Source organism: Leptodactylus fuscus, chromosome 3, assembly GCF_031893055.1.
Source record: "Leptodactylus fuscus isolate aLepFus1 chromosome 3, aLepFus1.hap2, whole genome shotgun sequence".
Classification (NCBI taxonomy): Eukaryota; Metazoa; Chordata; class Amphibia; order Anura; family Leptodactylidae; genus Leptodactylus; species Leptodactylus fuscus.
The window spans coordinates 147,251,875-147,275,982 of NC_134267.1; the positions used below are offsets into that span (position 1 = coordinate 147,251,875).

The 24,108-nt window shown below is 42.8% G+C and overlaps 1 protein-coding gene across 1 annotated transcript in view; it reads right to left on the reverse strand.

The window, feature by feature from the left end:
- Nucleotides 1–24,108, reverse strand: part of LOC142196904 (uncharacterized) — a 143,891-nt gene that overhangs the window by 105,225 nt on the left and 14,558 nt on the right. Inside the window, 11 exon segments of the mRNA XM_075266885.1 lie at nt 11,070–11,183; nt 11,362–11,529; nt 12,328–12,397; nt 12,517–12,722; nt 12,806–12,925; nt 14,330–14,566; nt 15,223–15,444; nt 15,982–16,094; nt 20,075–20,208; nt 23,223–23,396; nt 23,747–23,914. Coding sequence (XP_075122986.1) covers nt 11,070–11,183; nt 11,362–11,529; nt 12,328–12,397; nt 12,517–12,722; nt 12,806–12,925; nt 14,330–14,566; nt 15,223–15,444; nt 15,982–16,094; nt 20,075–20,208; nt 23,223–23,396; nt 23,747–23,914 — 1,726 coding nt within the window.

The window sequence follows — 24,108 nt, forward strand, 5'->3', positions numbered from 1 at the left end:
TGCCATATAGTGCCAGTTTCTGACTGGTAATTCAAAGAATATATTGGGGTTACGTGCACCCACAATTTTTACTACTGGTATACAGTGCCATTGTCTGACTGGGAATTCAAAGAATATATTGGGGTTATAAATACCCTCATTTCTTGCTACTGCCATATAGTGCCAGTTTCTGACTGGTAATTCAAAGAATATATTGGGGTTACGTGCACCCACAATTTTTACTACTGGTATACAGTGCCATTGTCTGACTGGGAATTCAAAGAGTATATTGGGAATACAAATACCCTCATTTCTTGCTACTGCCATATAGTGCCAGTTTCTGACTGGGAATTCAAAGAATATATTGGGGTTACGTGCACCCACAATTTTTACTACTGGTATACAGTGCCATTGTCTGACTGGGAATTCAAAGAGTATATTGGGAATACAAATACCCTCATTTCTTGCTACTGCCATATAGTGCCAGTTTCTGACTGGTAATTCAAAGAATATATTGGGGTTACGTGCACCCACAATTTTTACTACTGGTATACAGTGCCATTGTCTGACTGGGAATTCAAAGAATATATTGGGGTTATAAATACCCTCATTTCTTGCTACTGCCATATAGTGCCAGTTTCTGACTGGTAATTCAAAGAATATATTGGGGTTACGTGCACCCACAATTTTTACTACTGGTATACAGTGCCATTGTCTGACTGGGAATTCAAAGAATATATTGGGGTTATAAATACCCTCATTTCTTGCTACTGCCATATAGTGCCAGTTTCTGACTGGTAATTCAAAGAATATATTGGGGTTACGTGCACCCACAATTTTTACTACTGGTATACAGTGCCATTGTCTGACTGGGAATTCAAAGAGTATATTGGGAATACAAATACCCTCATTTCTTGCTACTGCCATATAGTGCCAGTTTCTGACTGGTAATTCAAAGAATATATTGGGGTTACGTGCACCCACAATTTTTACTACTGGTATACAGTGCCATTGTCTGACTGGGAATTCAAAGAATATATTGGGGTTATAAATACCCTCATTTCTTGCTACTGCCATATAGTGCCAGTTTCTGACTGGTAATTCAAAGAATATATTGGGGTTACGTGCACCCACAATTTTTACTACTGGTATACAGTGCCATTGTCTGACTGGGAATTCAAAGAATATATTGGGGTTATAAATACCCTCATTTCTTGCTACTGCCATATAGTGCCAGTTTCTGACTGGTAATTCAAAGAATATATTGGGGTTACGTGCACCCACAATTTTTACTACTGGTATACAGTGCCATTGTCTGACTGGGAATTCAAAGAATATATTGGGGTTATAAATACCCTCATTTCTTGCTACTGCCATATAGTGCCAGTTTCTGACTGGTAATTCAAAGAATATATTGGGGTTACGTGCACCCACAATTTTTACTACTGGTATACAGTGCCATTGTCTGACTGGGAATTCAAAGAATATATTGGGGTTATAAATACCCTCATTTCTTGCTACTGCCATATAGTGCCAGTTTCTGACTGGTAATTCAAAGAATATATTGGGGTTACGTGCACCCACAATTTTTACTACTGGTATACAGTGCCATTGTCTGACTGGGAATTCAAAGAATATATTGGGGTTATAAATACCCTCATTTCTTGCTACTGCCATATAGTGCCAGTTTCTGACTGGTAATTCAAAGAATATATTGGGGTTACGTGCACCCACAATTTTTACTACTGGTATACAGTGCCATTGTCTGACTGGGAATTCAAAGAGTATATTGGGAATACAAATACCCTCATTTCTTGCTACTGCCATATAGTGCCAGTTTCTGACTGGGAATTCAAAGAATATATTGGGGTTACGTGCACCCACAATTTTTACTACTGGTATACAGTGCCATTGTCTGACTGGGAATTCAAAGAGTATATTGGGAATACAAATACCCTCATTTCTTGCTACTGCCATATAGTGCCAGTTTCTGACTGGGAATTCAAAGAATATATTGGGGTTACGTGCACCCACAATTTTTACTACTGGTATACAGTGCCATTGTCTGACTGGGAATTCAAAGAGTATATTGGGAATACAAATACCCTCATTTCTTGCTACTGCCATATAGTGCCAGTTTCTGACTGGGAATTCAAAGAATATATTGGGGTTACGTGCACCCACAATTTTTACTACTGGTATACAGTGCCATTGTCTGACTGGGAATTCAAAGAATATATTGGGGTTATAAATACCCTCATTTCTTGCTACTGCCATATAGTGCCAGTTTCTGACTGGTAATTCAAAGAATATATTGGGGTTACGTGCACCCACAATTTTTACTACTGGTATACAGTGCCATTGTCTGACTGGGAATTCAAAGAGTATATTGGGAATACAAATACCCTCATTTCTTGCTACTGCCATATAGTGCCAGTTTCTGACTGGTAATTCAAAGAATATATTGGGGTTACGTGCACCCACAATTTTTACTACTGGTATACAGTGCCATTGTCTGACTGGGAATTCAAAGAGTATATTGGGAATACAAATACCCTCATTTCTTGCTACTGCCATATAGTGCCAGTTTCTGACTGGGAATTCAAAGAATATATTGGGGTTACGTGCACCCACAATTTTTACTACTGGTATACAGTGCCATTGTCTGACTGGGAATTCAAAGAGTATATTGGGAATACAAATACCCTCATTTCTTGCTACTGCCATATAGTGCCAGTTTCTGACTGGGAATTCAAAGAATATATTGGGGTTACGTGCACCCACAATTTTTACTACTGGTATACAGTGCCATTGTCTGACTGGGAATTCAAAGAATATATTGGGGTTATAAATACCCTCATTTCTTGCTACTGCCATATAGTGCCAGTTTCTGACTGGTAATTCAAAGAATATATTGGGGTTACGTGCACCCACAATTTTTACTACTGGTATACAGTGCCATTGTCTGACTGGGAATTCAAAGAGTATATTGGGAATACAAATACCCTCATTTCTTGCTACTGCCATATAGTGCCAGTTTCTGACTGGGAATTCAAAGAATATATTGGGGTTACGTGCACCCACAATTTTTACTACTGGTATACAGTGCCATTGTCTGACTGGGAATTCAAAGAGTATATTGGGAATACAAATACCCTCATTTCTTGCTACTGCCATATAGTGCCAGTTTCTGACTGGGAATTCAAAGAATATATTGGGGTTACGTGCACCCACAATTTTTACTACTGGTATACAGTGCCAATTTCTAACTAGGAATTCAAAATGCGCAAGGCTCCCGGAAAGGGACGTGGACGAGGCCGTGGGCGAGGTCGGGGGAATGGTTCTGGGGAGCAAGGTAGCAGTGAAGCCACAGGGCGTCCCGTGCCTACTCCTGTGGGGCAGCAAGCATTGCGCCACTCCACAGTGCCAGGGTTGCTTGCCACATTAACTAAACTGCAGGGTACAAACCTTAGTAGGCCCGAGAACCAGGAACAGGTCTTGCAATGGCTGTCAGAGAACGCTTACAGCACATTGTCCAGCAGCCAGTCAGACTCTGCCTCCTCTCCTCCTATTACCCAACAGTCTTGTCTTCCTTCCTCCCAAAATTCCGAAGCTTTACAGAACAATAACCCAAACTGTCCCTGCTCCCCAGAGCTGTTCTCCGCTCCTTTCATTGTCCCTCAACCTGCCTCTCCACGTCACGATTCCACGAACCTAACAGAGGAGCATCTGTGTCCAGATGCTCAAACACTAGAGTCTCCTCCATCTCCGTTCGATTTGGTGGTGGATGACCAGCAACCCACCCTCATCGACGATGATGTGACGCAGTTGCCGTCAGGGCATCCAGTTGACCGGCGCATTGTGCGGGAGGAGGAGATGAGACAGGAGTTGGAAGAGGAAGTGGTGGATGATGAGGACACTGACCCGACCTGGACAGGGGGGATGTCAAGCGGGGAAAGTAGTGTGGATGTTGAGGCAGGTGCAGCACCAAAAAGGGTAGCTAGAGGCAGAGGCAGAGGTCAGCAGCTTAGGCGAAGCCAGGCCACACCCGGAATCTCCCAAGATGTTCCAGTTCGTACCCAGCCCCGAAAAACTCCCACCTCGAGGGCACGTTTCTCGAAGGTGTGGAGTTTTTTCAAGGAATGCGCCGAGGACAGATATAGTGTTGTCTGCACAATTTGCCTCTCGAAATTGATTAGGGGCTCTGAGAAGAGCAACCTGTCCACCACTTCAATGCGCCGTCATTTGGAATCCAAGCACTGGAATCAGTGGCAGGCAGCAACGGCAGGACAAAGGCCGCCTGCCGTTCACGCCACTGCCACTGCCTCTGCCTCTGCCTCTGCCACTGCCACTGCTGACTGTGCTGGCGATGCACTCCAGAGGACGAGCCAGGACACCACTTCATCTGCCTCCGCCACTTTGTTGACTTCTACCTCATCCTCCCCTGGTCCTGTCTTATCTCCTTCTCCTGCACCATCAAAGGCACCATCAGGCGTTTCTTTACAACAACCCACCATCTCTCAGACATTGGAGCGGCGGCAGAAATACACTGCTAACCACCCACACGCGCAAGCCTTGAACGCCAACATCGCTAAACTGCTGGCCCAGGAGATGTTGGCGTTCCGGCTTGTTGAAACTCCCGCCTTCCTGGACCTGATGGCAACTGCGGCACCTCGCTATGCCGTCCCTAGCCGTCACTACTTCTCCCGGTGTGCCGTCCCCGCCTTGCACCAGCACGTGTCACTCAACATCAGGCGGGCCCTTAGTTCCGCGCTTTGCACAAAGGTCCACTTGACCACCGACGCGTGGACAAGTGCATGCGGACAGGGACGCTACATTTCACTGACGGCACACTGGGTGAATGTAGTTGAGGCTGGGACTGCTTCCCAAACTGGCCCGGTGTACCTCGTCTCCCCGCCTAACATTCCTGGCAGGGACACGAGAAGAACACCCCCCTCCTCCTCCTCCTCTACCGCCTCCTCCTCCGCCACCGCCTCCTCCTCCGCCACCGCCTCCTCCTCCGCTGTTAGATTGACCCCAGCTACGAGTTGGAAACGTTGCAGCACTGGCGTTGGTAGACGTCAGCAGGCTGTGCTGAAGCTGATCAGCTTGGGGGACAGACAGCACACTGCCTCCGAGGTGAGGGATGCCCTCCTCGATGAGACGGCAATATGGTTTGAGCCGCTGCACCTGGGCCCAGGCATGGTCGTTTGTGATAACGGCCGGAACCTGGTAGCAGCTCTGGAGCTTGCCGGACTCCAACATGTTCCATGCCTGGCCCACGTCTTCAACCTAGTGGTGCAACGTTTCCTAAAGAGCTACCCCAATGTTCCAGAGCTACTGGTGAAAGTGCGGCGCATGTGCGCCCACTTTCGCAAGTCGACAGTAGCCGCTGCTAGCTTAAAATCTCTCCAGCAACGCCTGCATGTGCCACAACACTGGCTTTTGTGCGACGTCCCCACACGCTGGAACTCAACGTTTCAGATGTTGAATAGAGTGGTTGAGCAGCAGAGACCTTTGATGGAATACCAGCTACAAAACCCTAGGGTGCCACAAAGTCAGCTGCCTCAGTTTCACATCCATGAGTGGCCATGGATGAGAGACCTTTGTGACATCCTACGGGTGTTTGAGGAGTCCACAAGGAGGGTGAGCTCTGAGGATGCGATGGTGAGCCTTACAATCCCGCTCTTGTGTGTTCTGAGAGAATCCCTGATTGACATCAGGGATAACTCAGATCACACAGAGGAGTCAGGGATAGCATCCGATCCGTCACAGCTGGAGAGTAGGTCCACACATCTGTCCGCTTCATCGCGTTTAATGGAGGAGGAGGAGGAGGAGGAGGAAGAAGAGTTGTCCGATGATGTGATGGTGATACAGGAGGCTTCCGGGCAACTTCGAATCGTCCCATTGTTGCAGTGCGGATGGGTAGACATGGAGGATGAGGAGGAAATGGAGATTGAACTTTCCGGTGGGGCCAGAGGAGTCATGCCAACTAACACTGTGGCAGACATGGCTGAGTTCATGTTGGGGTGCTTTACAACCGACAAGCGTATTGTCAAAATCATGGAGGACAACCAGTACTGGATCTTTGCTATCCTTGACCCCCGGTATAAAAACAACATCTCGTCTTTTATTCCGGTAGAGGGGAGGGCCAATCGCATCAATGCTTGCCACAGGCAATTGGTGCAGAATATGATGGAGATGTTTCCAGCATGTGACGTTGGCGGCAGGGAGGGCAGTTCCTCCAGTAGGCAACCAAGTTCTCACCGGTCCACACAAACGAGGGGCACACTGTCTAAGGTCTGGGACACCTTGATGGCACCCCCTCGCCAAAGTGCCGCCACGGAGGGTCCTAGTGTCACCAGGCGTGAGAAGTATAGGCGCATGTTGCGGGAATACCTTTCCGACCACAGCCCTGTCCTCTCCGACCCCTCTGCGCCCTACACGTATTGGGTGTCGAAGTTGGACCTGTGGCTTGAACTTGCCCTATATGCCTTGGAGGTGCTGTCCTGTCCTGCCGCCAGCGTCCTATCTGAGAGGGTGTTCAGTGCAGCCGGTGGCATCATCACTGACAAGCGCACCCGTCTGTCAGCTGAGAGTGCCGACCGGCTCACTTTGATAAAAATGAACCACCACTGGGTAGAGCCTTCATTTTTGTGCCCACCTGTGTAAAGCACCCCAACATGAAACTCCATGTCTGTACTCAACCTCTCCAATTCCTCCGCATCCTCATACTCATCCACCATAAGCGTTGCACAATTCTGCTAATACTAGGCTCCCTCCAACATGATTTCCCCCAACTCTGCTGGTTAGAGGCTCCCTCCACCCTGATTTCCACCAACTCTGCTGGTTAGAGGCTCCCTCCACCCTGCTTTCCCACAACTCTGCTGGTTAGAGGCTCCTTCCACCATGAATTTGCCCAAACTGGGCTGTTTAGAGGCTCCCTCCACCATGAATTGGTCCAAACTGGGTTTTTTAGAGGCTCCCTCCACCATGAATTGGTCCAAACTGGGCTGGTTAGAGGCTCCCTCCACCATGAATTGGTCCAAACTGGGCTGGTTAGAGGCTCCCTCCACCATGAATTGGTCCAAACTTGGCTGTTTAGAGGCTCCCTCCACCATTAATTGGTCCAAACTGGGCTGGTTAGAGGCTCCCTCCACCATGAATTTGCCCAAACTGGGCTGTTTAGAGGCTCCCTCCACCATGAATTTGCCCAAACTGGGCTGGTTAGAGGCTCCCTCCACCATGAATTTGCCCAAACTGGGCTGTTTAGAGGCTCCCTCCACCATGAATTGGTCCAAACTGGGCTGGTTAGAGGCTCCCTCCACCATGAATTTGCCCAAACTGGGCTGTTTAGAGGCTCCCTCCACCATGAATTGGTCCAAACTGGGCTGGTTAGAGGCTCCCTCCACCATGAATTTCCCAAAACTTGGCTGTTTAGAGGCTCCCTCCACCATTAATTGGTCCAAACTGGGCTGGTTAGAGGCTCCCTCCACCATTAATTGGTCCAAACTGGGCTGGTTAGAGGCTCCCTCCACCATGAATTTGCCCAAACTGGGCTGTTTAGAGGCTCCCTCCACCATGAATTTGCCCAAACTGGGCTGGTTAGAGGCTCCCTCCACCATGAATTGGTCCAAACGGGTTTTTAGAGGCTCCCTTCACCATGAATTGGTCCAAACTTGGCTGTTTAGAGGCTCCCTCCACCATGAATTGGTCCAAACTGGGGTGGTTAGAGGCTCCCTCCACCATGAATTTGCCCAAACTGGGCTGTTTAGAGGCTCCCTCCACCATGAATTGGTCCAAACTGGGCTGGTTAGAGGCTCCCTCCACCATGAATTGGTCCAAACTGGGGTTTTTAGAGGCTCCCTCCACCATGAATTGGTCCAAACTTGGCTGTTTAGAGGCTCCCTCCACCATGAATTGGTCCAAACTGGGGTGGTTAGAGGCTCCCTCCACCATTAATTGGTCCAAACTGGGCTGGTTAGAGGCTCCCTCCACCATTAATTGGTCCAAACTGGGCTGGTTAGAGGCTCCCTCCACCATGAATTTGCCCAAACTGGGCTGTTTAGAGGCTCCCTCCACCATGAATTTGCCCAAACTGGGCTGGTTAGAGGCTCCCTCCACCATGAATTGGTCCAAACGGGTTTTTAGAGGCTCCCTTCACCATGAATTGGTCCAAACTTGGCTGTTTAGAGGCTCCCTCCACCATGAATTGGTCCAAACTGGGCTGGTTAGAGGCTCCCTCCACCATGAATTTGCCCAAACTGGGCTGTTTAGAGGCTCCCTCCACCATGAATTGGTCCAAACTGGGCTGGTTAGAGGCTCCCTCCACCATGAATTTCCCAAAACTTGGCTGTTTAGAGGCTCCCTCCACCATTAATTGGTCCAAACTGGGCTGGTTAGAGGCTCCCTCCACCATGAATTGGTCCAAACTGGGGTGGTTAGAGGCTCCCTCCACCATGAATTTGCCCAAACTGGGCTGTTTAGAGGCTCCCTCCACCATGAATTGGTCCAAACTGGGCTGGTTAGAGGCTCCCTCCACCATGAATTGGTCCAAACTGGGGTTTTTAGAGGCTCCCTCCACCATGAATTGGTCCAAACTTGGCTGTTTAGAGGCTCCCTCCACCATGAATTGGTCCAAACTGGGGTGGTTAGAGGCTCCCTCCACCATTAATTGGTCCAAACTGGGCTGGTTAGAGGCTCCCTCCACCATTAATTGGTCCAAACTGGGCTGGTTAGAGGCTCCCTCCACCATGAATTTGCCCAAACTGGGCTGTTTAGAGGCTCCCTCCACCATGAATTTGCCCAAACTGGGCTGGTTAGAGGCTCCCTCCACCATGAATTGGTCCAAACGGGTTTTTAGAGGCTCTCTTCACCATGAATTGGTCCAAACTTGGCTGTTTAGAGGCTCCCTCCACCATGAATTGGTCCAAACTGGGGTGGTTAGAGGCTCCCTCCACCATGAATTTGCCCAAACTGGGCTGTTTAGAGGCTCCCTCCACCATGAATTGGTCCAAACTGGGCTGGTTAGAGGCTCCCTCCACCATGAATTGGTCCAAACTGGGGTTTTTAGAGGCTCCCTCCACCATGAATTGGTCCAAACTTGGCTGTTTAGAGGCTCCCTCCACCATGAATTGGTCCAAACTGGGGTGGTTAGAGGCTCCCTCCACCATTAATTGGTCCAAACTGGGCTGGTTAGAGGCTCCCTCCACCATTAATTGGTCCAAACTGGGCTGGTTAGAGGCTCCCTCCACCATGAATTTGCCCAAACTGGGCTGTTTAGAGGCTCCCTCCACCATGAATTTGCCCAAACTGGGCTGGTTAGAGGCTCCCTCCACCATGAATTGGTCCAAACGGGTTTTTAGAGGCTCCCTTCACCATGAATTGGTCCAAACTTGGCTGTTTAGAGGCTCCCTCCACCATGAATTGGTCCAAACTGGGGTGGTTAGAGGCTCCCTCCACCATGAATTTGCCCAAACTGGGCTGTTTAGAGGCTCCCTCCACCATGAATTGGTCCAAACTGGGCTGGTTAGAGGCTCCCTCCACCATGAATTTCCCAAAACTTGGCTGTTTAGAGGCTCCCTCCACCATTAATTGGTCCAAACTGGGCTGGTTAGAGGCTCCCTCCACCATGAATTGGTCCAAACTGGGGTTTTTAGAGGCTCCCTCCACCATGAATTGGTCCAAACTTGGCTGTTTAGAGGCTCCCTCCACCATGAATTGGTCCAAACTGGGGTGGTTAGAGGCTCCCTCCACCATGAATTGGTCCAAACTGGGGTTTTTAGAGGCTCCCTCCACCATGAATTGGTCCAAACTTGGCTGTTTAGAGGCTCCCTCCACCATGAATTGGTCCAAACTGGGGTGGTTAGAGGCTCCCTCCACCATTAATTGGTCCAAACTGGGCTGGTTAGAGGCTCCCTCCACCATGAATTTGCCCAAACTGGGCTGTTTAGAGGCTCCCTCCACCATGAATTTGCCCAAACTGGGCTGGTTAGAGGCTCCCTCCACCATGAATTGGTCCAAACGGGTTTTTAGAGGCTCCCTTCACCATGAATTGGTCCAAACTTGGCTGTTTAGAGGCTCCCTCCACCATGAATTGGTCCAAACTGGGGTGGTTAGAGGCTCCCTCCACCATGAATTTGCCCAAACTGGGCTGTTTAGAGGCTCCCTCCACCATGAATTGGTCCAAACTGGGCTGGTTAGAGGCTCCCTCCACCATGAATTTCCCAAAACTTGGCTGTTTAGAGGCTCCCTCCACCATTAATTGGTCCAAACTGGGCTGGTTAGAGGCTCCCTCCACCATTAATTGGTCCAAACTGGGGTTTTTAGAGGCTCCCTCCACCATGAATTTGCCCAAACTGGGCTGTTTAGAGGCTCCCTCCACCATGAATTTGCCCAAACTGGGCTGGTTAGAGGCTCCCTCCACCATGAATTGGTCCAAACTGGGGTTTTTAGAGGCTCCCTCCACCATGAATTGGTCCAAACTGGGGTTTTTAGAGTCTCCCTCCACCATGAATTGGTCCAAACTGGGGTTTTTAGAGGCTCCCTCCACCATGAATTTGCCCAAACTCTGCTGGTTAGAGGCTCAATCCACCCTGATTTTCAAAACAAATGTTGGTGCCAACCTCAACTTACTACAAGGGCCAAATTCACTGCTGGTGACAAGCTCTCCTCACTGCAAGTGCCAAATACACATGTTTCAAGGTGTTTTCCTACTGTCAGAGAGGTGGTATTGAGTGTGTAAAGTGTGTAGTTGTTAGGCTGTGATGTTGGGGTAATAGAGGGTCTTTGGTGTGTTAGATGCCCCCAGACATGCTTCCCCTGCTGTCCCAGTGTCATTCCAGAGGTGTTGGCATCATTTCCTGGGGTGTCATAGTGGACTTGGTGACCCTCCAGACACGGATTTGGGTTTCCCCCTTAACGAGTATCTGTTCCCCATAGACTATAATGGGGTTCGAAACCCGTTCGAACACACGAACATTGAGCGGCTGTTCGAATCGAATTTCGAACCTCGAACATTTTAGTGTTCGCTCATCTCTAATAGTGATCCTAATTTAAAAGCAACAGATTAGATTCAAGAAACCACTTACATGTCATCCCAATATCAAATATTAGGGACTCGTTGGGAAGTTTCACACCATCAAATTCCAGTTTGGTACCATTCAATGCCATCAGATCATCTGTCTTATCATCGTTGAAGATTCCTGTGAAATTATTATCAAAATTATTACACAAACTCAAATAATAACTTTAAAATAAGTGGTTAGTTTTTCATGTTTCTTAAACACTAAGGTTACTCTTATAAAGTATATATTATGACTTGTATTTATAGCAGGCATACAGCCAAGTACAAGGTCATAGAAGAATAGTCTTGTATCTTACCTAGGAGGCCTTCAGTTCTGTTCTTGTAACTAGTATCTAACATTGTGACAAAGCTCAATGCACCCTGAGCGGCAGAAACAGTTATTGAGATCCCACCGTCGAACGAGGCTTGTATTTCATTTTTGCTTGTTTTCTCCAGTGTGACTTTGCTTACGTAAGTTGAGTTGTCTTGAAATAATTAAAGTAGACTATATTAACCACGTGTATTCACAATACAAGAATCATATACCAAATGTAACATAAATCATGCAATCTACAGTATATCTAAATCTTGCTTATAACGATATATTGTAGTTTGATTCCTGCAAAACAAGTTCTTGAGTTTTGTTTTATGCTTAAGTTCACACCTGCATTTGGGAAATCTAATCCACTTAAAGGCCTACAAGTTTCACTGCCTACGCCGGAAGAAGAGACAAGAAAAGGATGATCCTGATGAAGAAGGAGGTGGCACTGAAGAGAGTTCTCTGGCAGCATTGGGAACGCCCCCAGTGCTGCGAGAGAACTAATTTGCATACTGGTAAAAAACGGTATGTCTACTGAATGGCGTCCCAGAGAAGACATCTAAAGATAGGAGACAAATAGTCTTTCTTAAGACTATTCCGATGTGTTAGGGAGAAAAAATACCTTCTAAATGATAGGATCCCTTTTAAAAAGTGGTTACCCGCAGACCCTTTGGACTATAATAAGGTGGGTCCGGTTTAAAAATGCATCGAGAACAGTTCTGCTTGCAGGACTTCTCTCTCTGCATTTTTAAAGCAGAATGGGGAACAGAATCCCCAAGCGGAGATCAGGCGCAGGTGTGAACCTAGCCTTACTCAAGTCTAAAGATATTCTTGATGTGTTTAACTCAAGAAAAGATTATGACATTTTATACTTTTTTTATTGAACAAAATTATTTTGCATTATTTAAAAAGAAAATTAATATGCACTTAAGTTAAATAAAATGTAAGTGAAATGTTATCTTACCTGGTAAAACATATTCCTTGCCATTGAGCTTTACAATAGTTGAATTGCTTCCCTGAAGTATCCACTCAACCTATACAAAAATACCAATGATCAAAATGTTGTCTGGTGATACAGTCATTGTGATATGTTAAGCGATATTTAGTTTGCAAACATTGTACATGTGAATATATATGTAAACAACAAATTTACCGTTGTCTCATTTTGAATTATCGCAGCCAGTCCCACAAAGTTGGTTGCCTGTGTGCCATTACCAGCCCTAGCCGTACGACCCTGAAGTCTGAAGATAACTGTGTCATTTTCGTTTCTGACATTGACCAAAATGAACTCTCCCAAACCATTGAAAGTATATTTTACTCCATCAAGGGTGTTTATGTGGGGATCACCAAACAGGAAGCCTAAAACGAACATTACGTATTCCATTTATTAAAACAAAGATTAAGTAATAACAGATTGACAGCGTCTTTGTACCGATGCTTACCAAAACGTGGTGGAACATATCCAATGCAAACATCATAAGGCCTTCTCTGTCGGTACAAAGAACATAGAGAAGAAGAGCCAGAGTACTTGCAGCAGTTATTGTAGGGATCAACTTCATTTTCTATATGGACAAGATGAATGAAATATTACGCTAGAAATTTCTTGTTTGACAATTTAATATACATTTCAAAGAAATAAATCTAATGTCATTATATTTCAATAATCTGCTAAAAATATAATTCTGTATCCTACTGTATGTAACATTAATTTCTTATGTAACCTCATTGACTAGTTTGTCACTATGTGGCAAAGCATCATACCTATTGAGGAAAAACGTTTATAAGTGGGTATAAAAAGTAAAAGGGGTCAATTGGGCATTATTACTATGGGTGAGATCATTTATAAATGGGGCATAGAGAATATAAGGGGTCATTGGGGGTATTCTGACTATAGGGAAAGATAGATAAGGGGGCATAGAAAAAATAAGGGTCGTTGGGGCATTTTTACTAGGAGTGAGATCATTTATATAAGAGAGCATAGAGCATATAAATGGTCATCAGTGGACATTATTACTATGAGGAGATAATGTATATAAGAGAGCATTATTTATAAAAGGGGTTGTTAGGGACATTATAAATATAAAGAATCATTAAAGGTTTTTATGAGTATAACAGGAGGCACTGGGGGTCAGTATTTATATCAGGGGACAAAATATAAGGAGGCAATTGGTCATTATTAAATTAAGGAGCACTTGGGCTTTATTACAGGGGTTTTTCATGTCTTTTATTGATGATTAGTCCTCAGTATAGTTAATTAATAAGAGATCAGTGGGGTTATTACACTTAGGACCTCCACTGATGTTTAAAGGAACCATTGCACATTTGCAGGCACATTGACCTCTTCACTGTTTACATTTCACACTGTTCTGTTTCATAGTGACTCGGTGATATAATTTCAGCTTCGTTGTATAGAAATGTATAGGACAAGGCTAGAGTTACATTGCATGGCCACTATGATATGAACAATACAATGTACAAGGGCACAGTGCTTGCACAAATGCTGTGATCTCCTTCAAACAACTTGTTAGCGGGGGCCCAAGGTGTCAAAACTCCAGTGATTTTCTATATTTTTTTTTTATTGGAAAAGGAGCCAAAGATGTTTGTGTTGGAAAGTTTACAGACACAAGTCGCAGCTGACAAGTCACATTCCTCTGTTGTCATGGCGGTCCAGTCCATATAGAGACAAAATGTGAATGTTTATAGTCATAGATGTCACTGTAAGTCATGAAATGTTTCCAGTGCTGTATTCACCTAAATTATCTGCAGATCTCTGTATTGAGCCAGTATCTACGTCTATACTGTCACCGTATAATGAAAATATACATGACCTGGCGGCCCACTTGGACATATTTGTCCCCCTGTGCTGAACCTTTTGCTATGCCTCTGTGCAGATGTGAATATAGCCTAAAATCTCTAGAGTCAAAGATCTTATTAATTCCCATGAATGACTAGAAGAATATTATTACCTTTGTATTGGGCTCTTTGTATCTGTAACTGTGATAGAAAATAGTTGTAATAATTGGAATAGTAGAAATAAGGGTTCAACCATTTCAACCAGTTGTTTTCATACTCCCAAGGTGTTGGCAAGTATCTTTCATTCTCTCCATAGGACAAACTGCCCCAATAATTGTAGTAACATCTTGTGCCTCCACCATACCATGACGAAAAAGAGGTCTGGAAAGTGAGGTAGGAACTATACAAATCTGAGAGAGCAAAACGAAGCATTCAGTTTAGTGATACATATCGCATTACTTGCTTGTCAACTATATTTGTTATAATCACTAAAACTTTAAAAGGAGATTTCAACTCTTCAAATATCTGTTTAAAAAATAAAATAAAAAATATAAAATAAAAATATAAAATAAAAATATTTTTATTCTTCAGAAAGCAACAATGTTGTAGCATGTTTTCATATAATATGGCATTGTTTCATTCCAATGCTATTCCTCTTGGAAACACATAAATAAATTGACAACTAGAGTTGTCCTGGTGCAAATGTCAGCAGTGTAGGTGACTGAAAGGTGAAGGGAAGCATCTCAAACTAAGAAAAGTACAATTTGCATAGTTGAAAAGCTAATGGCCAATGAAGTTGAATAGAAAAGGAACTGCAGAATACGTTGCAGAAGGACCTAAAAAGAGGCCACCAAGTGTTTCAACTACTGTATAGAGGCACAAAATAGTTATGAAGGCTGTAAAATTTTATTGAGATATTTTATATTTTCCTAATGTGAAGGACTTAATACTACAGAAAAAGACAAAAACGCAAGGTTTCAAACACTTGCTCAGTTCATAGTTTCAATAAGATTATTACAATACATTCACACATGATAAGAATGCACTTTGTGATCTCAGGACTAACCTGGGTTTTTCTCTTGAAAGCCATAAAACTGTAGAGAAGATGCCATTGTATAAGAAGAATCAAATACAGCCTGCCAATATGAGCAAGGGCATGGACGTGAGTAATACATCCAGTAGGGATATGAGGCAATGTCCTTATAATACCAGTTCATACACTTCTGCCTGTACGTTGTTGTAGATGCTGTGTTATATTCCAGGCGATAAGCCCAATACCCTTTTTTGTCTGCAATAAAAAGGCAAAAATATCAAAATCTATTTTTGTATAAAACTATTCATAAATACAGCTTTGAAGCAAGATATTTTGTGAATTATTACTGTAAAGCAATATACAGGAAAATATATCTTCTAAGGCCTCGTTGATATGACAATATATATATATATATATATATATATATATATATATATATATATATACATGAAGTGCACTCTGGTCCACTCTTTGGATCCAGCATGTATACTGTATTATACTATATGGCCCCTCTGTTAGGCTCCATACTCTATCATAGAAATAATATTTCCAAATAAATATACCTCCATTATATGACATGTGATGGACCATGACAAGATTTGTTTTCTCATTTATAACTTCTGCACATCCACAGAAGACTTAGTGGTAGAATATGGGCTCATAAAATTGCAGTACCTCTAAAAAAAATCCATCTGGATTTTAAAAATCCTGCATACGTAACTTTACAGGAGATAGATAGTGTATTTATTTTTGTTTTGTTTTTTTGTAGTTAAACCAATGGACAGCACTTACTTGTATTTTGTCCTATGGATTGATCTGGAGTATATCTTTGCTGAAAATTCAAACTAGATTGTGGGTCATTGTATGACGGAAAATTACCAACACGATAGCTCGTAGGTTCTCCACTAAGGCCGAAAATATAAGACACAACAATTATAGACATGAAGATGTATCCAGTACTATAACAATGAATTATAACTGCATAGTCTGTTTTTCTGATATATATAAAAACTGTCCTAATGCATGTTTTTTTTGTTTTGTTTTGGGAGGGGGGGCAGTTAGGATTCTGTGACTGCAAACATATAGTGACATTTGAGTCACTTAAACATAGTGGCAATACACTTTTATAGGTGCCTGGATACAATATAGTATTATAAGCTAAAATATTTAATACTATTAGGGTGCATTCACATGGAAGAAAATGGCGCTGAATTTTGTGTGGAATCTGCGTCATATTCAGCGCTGAAAAAAAGCCTCCCATTGACTTCAATGGGTCTCTTTTTCTGCTAGGAACCTATTGAAGTCAATAGGAGGCTTTTTTTAAGCGCCATTTTTCTCCGTGTGAACACACCCTTAGGGAGCCTTCACACGACATTTACGCTCCGCTCATTCTGAACGTAAACTCGTTCAGAGTGAGCAGCGTAAAAAACAGATCCCATTGACTTCAGTGGGTGCCGTCATATGTGTGCTACCAATTGAAATCAATGGGAGGCTTTTTTACCTATTGCTTTCAATGTGATACGCGCGAATGCCGGCACCCATTGAAGTCAATGGGATCTAGTTTTTACGCCGCTCACTCTGAACGAGTTTACATTCAGAATGAGCGGAGCGTAAACTCTGTGAAGGCTCCCTTAAGGGACTTAATCATTGAAAATCATTGATCAACTAATATCACTGATCCCATGTGTAAATGGATCCTCATAGTCATGATTGCTGGAGGTACAAGCAGTCGATCCCCTGAAATTGAGTAGAAGTTGTAGTACAAATTGTTTAATTTTTTTTTTTTATTTCTTTGTTGTCATGTTAATGACATTAAAGGGAGTCCCTGCCAGAAAAATCTGTAAACCACTAATTCTAAACCACTTATATATTGTTGAAGGAGCAGTTAGTGGCATAGTGAACATACCTTTTTTGTCAAAGTATAATCTTGCTGTTGAGAAAAATTTACTTTAATCCAAATGCAAATTGATTGTTTGTGTTCTCAGTATTGCCCTCTGAGGGTATGTTCACATGTAGAAATCTGTGGCAGATCCCCCCCCCCCCCCCATATGCCTCCCACTATTTCAATGGGAGGCAGACATTGCAACAGGATGATGAAAAAAATCAGTATTCTGCTAGATCTTGATACGGATTTCAGGACTCTCCATTCATCTGGGCCTAATCAGCAGCTAAAAATTAAGAGGAATTTCTTTCCATTTTCTTTCGTGTGAACAACAACTGAAGGTAGACAGGCTACTTAGAGTGACAGAAATAAGCTAACTGAAGTTTAGAAAATACCGCAAATAACAATAGTCCACCCAAAAAAAAAAATGCAATGTGTCTAAAATTTTCAGCCATCAGTCAGTCGAAAATAAAAGTATTCAACATGATTGAGTGCTAAAATTTGCTTGAAATTGTCTTGCAAATAAAGCCGCCATTGAATGAGCAACTGCATTATGGAAGATTGTTAGTCACGAGCGAACAGTGAAATATTCGAGATTCGATATTCGTTTCGAGTAGAGCCTCAATATTCGACTACTCGATCGAATATTGAATCCCATTATAGTCTATGGGAAAAATGCTCGTTTCAGGGGAAACCACTATTCGACAAAAGGAGAGTCACCAAGTCCACGAATAGCAGGAATAGAGTGTTTAGGAGGAGCGCTGTGCAGTTAAAGCGCACGGACCCCATTATAGTCTATGGGGACCGTGCGCTTTAACTGCACAGCGCTTGCAGTTGCGCTGATAAAAAGTAAGCTCCTTCGTAACCGCAAGCTACCAGTTCTCCTGACTAGCAAGGACGAGCGTGCGGTAAATCAACGCTGGTTCTGCAGCAGGCTCGTCCTTGCTAGTCAGGAGAGCTGGCAGCTTGCTGTTACGAGCAAGCTTATTTTTTCTCATAGGAATTAATTGACCAGCGTTGATTGGCCAGTGTACAGCATTCGGCCAATCAACGCTGGTTCTTCCGGAGGCTCGTCTGTGAGGAGGCGGAGTCTAATATTGGACCACAATAGAGACTGCTGCAGAACCAGCGTTTATTTGCAGAATGCTATACACTGTATAGCATTTGGCCAATCAACACTGGCTCTGAATCGAATCTTTACTGCGAACAGCTAGTAGTATTCGATCGAGTACGAATATTTCGAATACCGTAGTATTCGATCAAATACCTACTCGATCGAATACTACTCGCTCATCTCTATTAGTCACTGTATATAACTAACCTGACATAAAGACTAACGTGTAACAACCACAGATGGAAAAAAATGCTATTACAGACTCAAAGACACTCCAAAGGCTCTTACATGCAGATAAAAAAATTATCTTTGTGACAGCAACATTGTACATTGATAAAAATAACTTTGTTCACTGTGCTGCCCTTACAACAGAATATAATTGTTCTAAAGTGATTTTGGTAGTGGCAGGCTCCAACCAGAGTTTAATGCCCTTTTTCTATTATCTACTATCTTATTTAAACATTAAACATTGTCAGAAATTGTACTATGATTTTTTTTTCTATAACTTTCTAACCTTGGATGAATTGAAAAATGAATTCAGATCAGACATGCATTTAATAATATGCCCTTGTGCTTTTGAAGCAAAACTACACTCACTGGCCACTTTATTAGGTACACCTGTCCAACTGCTCGTTAACACTTAATTTCTAATCAGCCAATCACATGGCGGCAACTCAGTGCATTTAGGCATGTAGACATGGTCAAGACAATCTCCTGCAGTTCAAACCGAGCATCAGTATGGGGAAGAAAGGTGATTTGAGTGCCTTTGAACGTGGCATGGTTGTTGGTGCCAGAAGGGCTGGTCTGAGTATTTCAGAAACTGCTGATCTACTGGGATTTTCATGCACAACCATCTCTACGGTTTACAGAGAATGGTCCGAAAAAGAAAAAACATCCAGTGAGCGGCAGTTCTGTGGGCGGAAATGCGTTGTTGATGCCAGAGGTCAGAGGAGAATGGCCAGACTGGTTCGAGCTGATAGAAAGGCAACAGCGACTCAAATAGCCACCCGTTACAACCAAGGTAGCCAGAAGAGCATCTCTGAACGCACAGTACGTCGAACTTTGAGGCAGATGGGCTACAGCAGCAGAAGACCACACCGGGTGCCACTCCTTTCAGCTAAGAACAGGAAACTGAGGCTACAATTTGCACAAGCTCATCGAAATTGGACAATTGAAGATTGGAAAAACGTTGCCTGGTCTGATGAGTCTCGATTTCTGCTGCGACATTCGGATGGTAGGGTCAGAATTTGGCATCAACAACATGAAAGCATGGATCCATCCTGCCTTGTATCAACGGTTCAGGCTGGTGGTGTCATGGTGTGGGGAATATTTTCTTGGCACTCTTTGGGCCCCTTGGTACCAATTGAGCATCGTTGCAACGCCAAAGCCTACCTGAGTATTGTTGCTGACCATGTCCATCCCTTTATGACCACAATGTACCCAACATCTGATGGCTACTTTCAGCAGGATAATGCGCCATGTCATAAAGCTGGAATCATCTCAGACTGTTTTCTTGAACATGACAATGAGTTCACTGTACTCCAATGGCCTCCACAGTCACCAGATCTCAATCCAATAGAGCATCTTTGGGATGTGGTGGAACGGGAGATTCGCATCATGGATGTGCAGCCGACAAATCTGCGGCAACTGTGTGATGCCATCATGTCAATATGGACCAAAATCTCTGAGGAATGCTTCCAGCACCTTGTTGAATCTATGCCACGAAGAATTGAGGCAGTTCTGAAGGCAAAAGGGGGTCCAACCCGTTACTAGCATGGTGTACCTAATAAAGTGGCCGGTGAGTGTATACTATACTATACTATACTATACTATACTATACTATACTATACTATACACTATACTATACTATGAATATAAAATCAAAATACCTAAAATAGCCCATTTTTGGTAGGTAGTTATTAGGGAGTGAGTAATATCTCCAGCTCATTCCTCCATCTTGATACTGCATCAGGCAAAAAGAGAAGATGCCATCTGTAACTAACACAGCTTGGTAGGTGCTTGCCTGTAATAAAAATGTAAAAGTTAGAACAATAGTTTGTGTGCAGCAGATTATGAATATGGAACTATACACAATTACAGTAGGCAAATTGTATCATAGTAAATCTAATTTTGCAAGACCAAACAATGCTTTTAAAGGGGCTCTATCACTAGGAAAAGTCATTTTTAACTAATCACATCCTTGCATAGCCTTTAGAAAGTCTATTCCACAATGTAAATTGCCTCAGTGGTTTCTGAATAACTCATATGCTAATTAGACTGGTGCACAATAGATCGTGCACACCTCTCTCTGTTGTTTTCTATGGGAGACTGCTGCTGCTGCTGATGATGATGATGACTCAGCTTCCTGTTTGCTTCACACACACACAGAAGATAATAGGAGAGAGGAGGCTGCTGGGAACTTCCTGAGCTGGCTGGAGGCTCATTAGCATATGAATAAAAACGGACTTATTCAGAAACCACTGAGGCAATTTACATACAAAAGGTAAGTGTGGAATAGACTTTCTAAAGCCTATGCAAGCATGTGTTTAGATAAAAATGACTTTTCCCAGTGATAGAGCCCCTTTAACTAATTAATCTAAGTTTTGGCCAAGTATGATTAGTTGTCAGGAGATGTCTTCCCTTGAACAGTTATTGAACATAAAACCCAGGCTTGGTGTACCACATAATACTTGTACTTTGTGCCAGTATTAGGGTGAGTTCACACGGAGTAAAGTGCTGCGTGATGTGGCACGTATACGCCGCGTGAGATTTTGCGGGCTGTATACGCTCCCATTGATTTCAATGGGAACCTGGATCGTATATGCGGCGCTATTTTGCGGCCGTGATTTTGCACATCACGCTGCACTTTACTCCGTGTGAACTCACCCTTAATGTTACCTCTTATGTGTATAATAAGGTATTTTTAATTACATATTTATATGGGATAGACCCCCACTCACTAACATAGAGACCCAAACTATGATCCAAATAAATAGACAATTTCTTAGGAATTAAATGGCCCACAGATTTATTTAAAACCACATGACTCCAACAATCACAGTAGCAGTCAGGTAAGAATCTAGGGGAGTATGTATTGGGACTCATGGATACTTTAAGATCCCCCAACTGCCTAACGTACAGCAACTAGTAAGACAGCAATCAAGGCATTCAGTCTCAGCTAGCCGTTTTTTGGACCGGATTCTGAGGCGGCCTCCCCATCAAAATCTGGTGCAAAAAACCCTGTGTGAACCCTAAGAGCACCAATGACTCTCCTTAAGATTCTCACTCCTGTGCTTAACAGCCAAGCTGCCCCTGAATGACATTACAATTACCACATTCTTTAGGCTGGCTACCACCACCACCAATACATTTAAAGGCTTCTATTAACTCTATAAGGACACAGGGTTGTTGGTACCTTAATGTCTTAATGCCTTCCAAAATCCATAACTTTTTTACTTTTCTGAGGACATAGTAAGTGAGGGCTTATTTTATGATGAGTTATGAAAATAATTTTTAAATAACCCACAATTGTATCATAATTTTTTGCATTTTGTTTTTATGGCATTCACTCTGTATTAAAAATGACATAGTAACTTTGTCCAGTCATTACAATTCCGAAGATACCATATTTATATTGCTTTTATCATGTTTTAACGTCACTTTTTGATTTTCCTGGGAACACTGTACTCTGATGTATATAACTTTTTTACTGTTTTTACTGTTTTACTACAGCATTCAGCGTATGGGATAAATAACTCTATTTTTGGATAGTGGTGACTCGTACATGCATGGGGATACATTACATTTTTGTAAAAAAATTTTATGTTAACGTTATGTTTTTTTTGTAAAGCTGTTTTTATTTTTTACTTTTTGTTTTTTTTATATATTTTATTCTTTATTGTTAACTTTAGCCTTTTTTTTTTTATTTTTTTTTTTTTTACTTTTTTCCAGATCTCAGATCCCCTGTGCAATATATTGCAATACATAATATTGCAGTACATTGCATATAAGTTCCAATGTGTGACAGGGAACAGCAGTCAGGAGGCCATTGCTCGGCCTTCAGACTGCCATGGCAACCCCTCAGACCCTGTGATCATATTGCGGAGGATCCCAGTGTTAGCAGCGTTGGTGGGGGTGGGGGTTTGATCTTTTCCTGGACCTGGAAAAGGAAAAAACCCTGTGGAGGAAACCACTAGTGGCTGAACGACTGCACTTCCTCTTGGTTTAGAAGGATAATGCCAAAGGTATAACTCAACATGGCACTGTAGTGATGATGTCAGTGCTGCACCTATTATGTATAATGAGCAGCAGAGCAGATGACCAACCCAGTGCAGGAACTGCAGGGAGGATGCAGGTTAGTATAAAAGCATTTTTAGATTTTATACCTCCTCTGCTGCCTTGATAGGGAACAGTATTTATACAATGGGATCATAATATATGGAGCATTAGAGGGTATTTACCACTGGAGAATTGGGCAAGTATTAATTTAAGGTGGTACACTGGCATTATCAATTAAGTATCATTCATATCCAGAGGATTTTTATATTATATATTTTATAATTTGGAGGTAACAGTAGGATGGGCACATTGTGTAGAAGAGGAACATGTGGGACAGATGCCTGGAAAGGAAGGAGACAAAGATGTCTGTGCTGCTAAGTTCACAGAGACAAGTCACTGTTGGAAGAAGTGGTCATGGTGGTCCAAATGGAAGAGACAGGAAATGTGAGTGATTATAGTCACATACATCATGTGTAAGTAACTATATGTTTCCTGTCCTGTATTCAGTAAACTGTCTGCAGAGCTGTGTGTAGAACAGATATGTACCATTGTATTTATAGTGATAATATTGGTATACCCATGATGGGGTCCAACTCAGATGTGTTTGTACCCTCTGTGCTGATCCCCAAGTCCAACCTATAAAAATGTGGTTACTGTTGACTATGTCCTCTTGCAATTTGACTTGAAAAGATTTACAAAGAAATAAGGAAACATTTAAAGAAACAAGCACACACATGGTGAAGTTCCCAGTTATCTTACCTCAAAGGAGTTGAAGAAGTACCAAGGATATGGCAAAACCTGATCCCAAGTTATTTTTATTGCCCAGAGGGCTTTAAAAGTCACAGGAAGAGATGGAAAATATGTCTGTATCTGAGATTCAAGCTGTTTCTTGAAATCTGTATTTTTAGTGGGTGAAGCTTGGAAGTCGTATGTCTGCAGAAACCATGAGAAGAACAGTACAGATTTTGAAAAAGTGACCAGATCTCAACATTTTCACTTTCCTAGTCTTTGCTCCTATCTACATTTTTTTTTAGGGAAAACTTTTTCTTTAACAATAAATTATTTATAACACTGAGGACACATGGTTTTATATCTAATCTTTCACAAATTAGATTTTATAGACAATATAAAATTCACCAGTTAGCATAATTTGCAAAATTATTCAAATGAAATGCATAATAGAAACTGGGCATATACTATATTTTCTCCAATATTCTACAGTGTAGACAGCATTATAACTATTCAGCTTTGGTATACTTATGAGTCTTACAGAAATATCTCACCTGGTAGTAGAGCTCTCCCACTGAAGATAAATCTGCATCTGCCCAGAAAACGGCAATCATGGGAGGAGTAAAATAATCTTTGTCATAGAAATTATTGTAAGGGTATTTCATTGTGTAAAATGGATCATAAGAATTTCTTCGAAAAATTATAACACCATTGTCTGTGAACTGTTAAAAAGAAAAAGAAGGTACAATAAGTTCATATAGTTATTAAATAGTGAGCAGGTGTCAGTTCTCCTTGCTATTGGAGACATGAAAATTATCTTAACTCAAGGGAAGAGGCCCACACATTTCAATACACTTACATTACAAGTACATAAAGTAAATTAAGAAAAAGGTGCCCATACATGTCACACTAATGT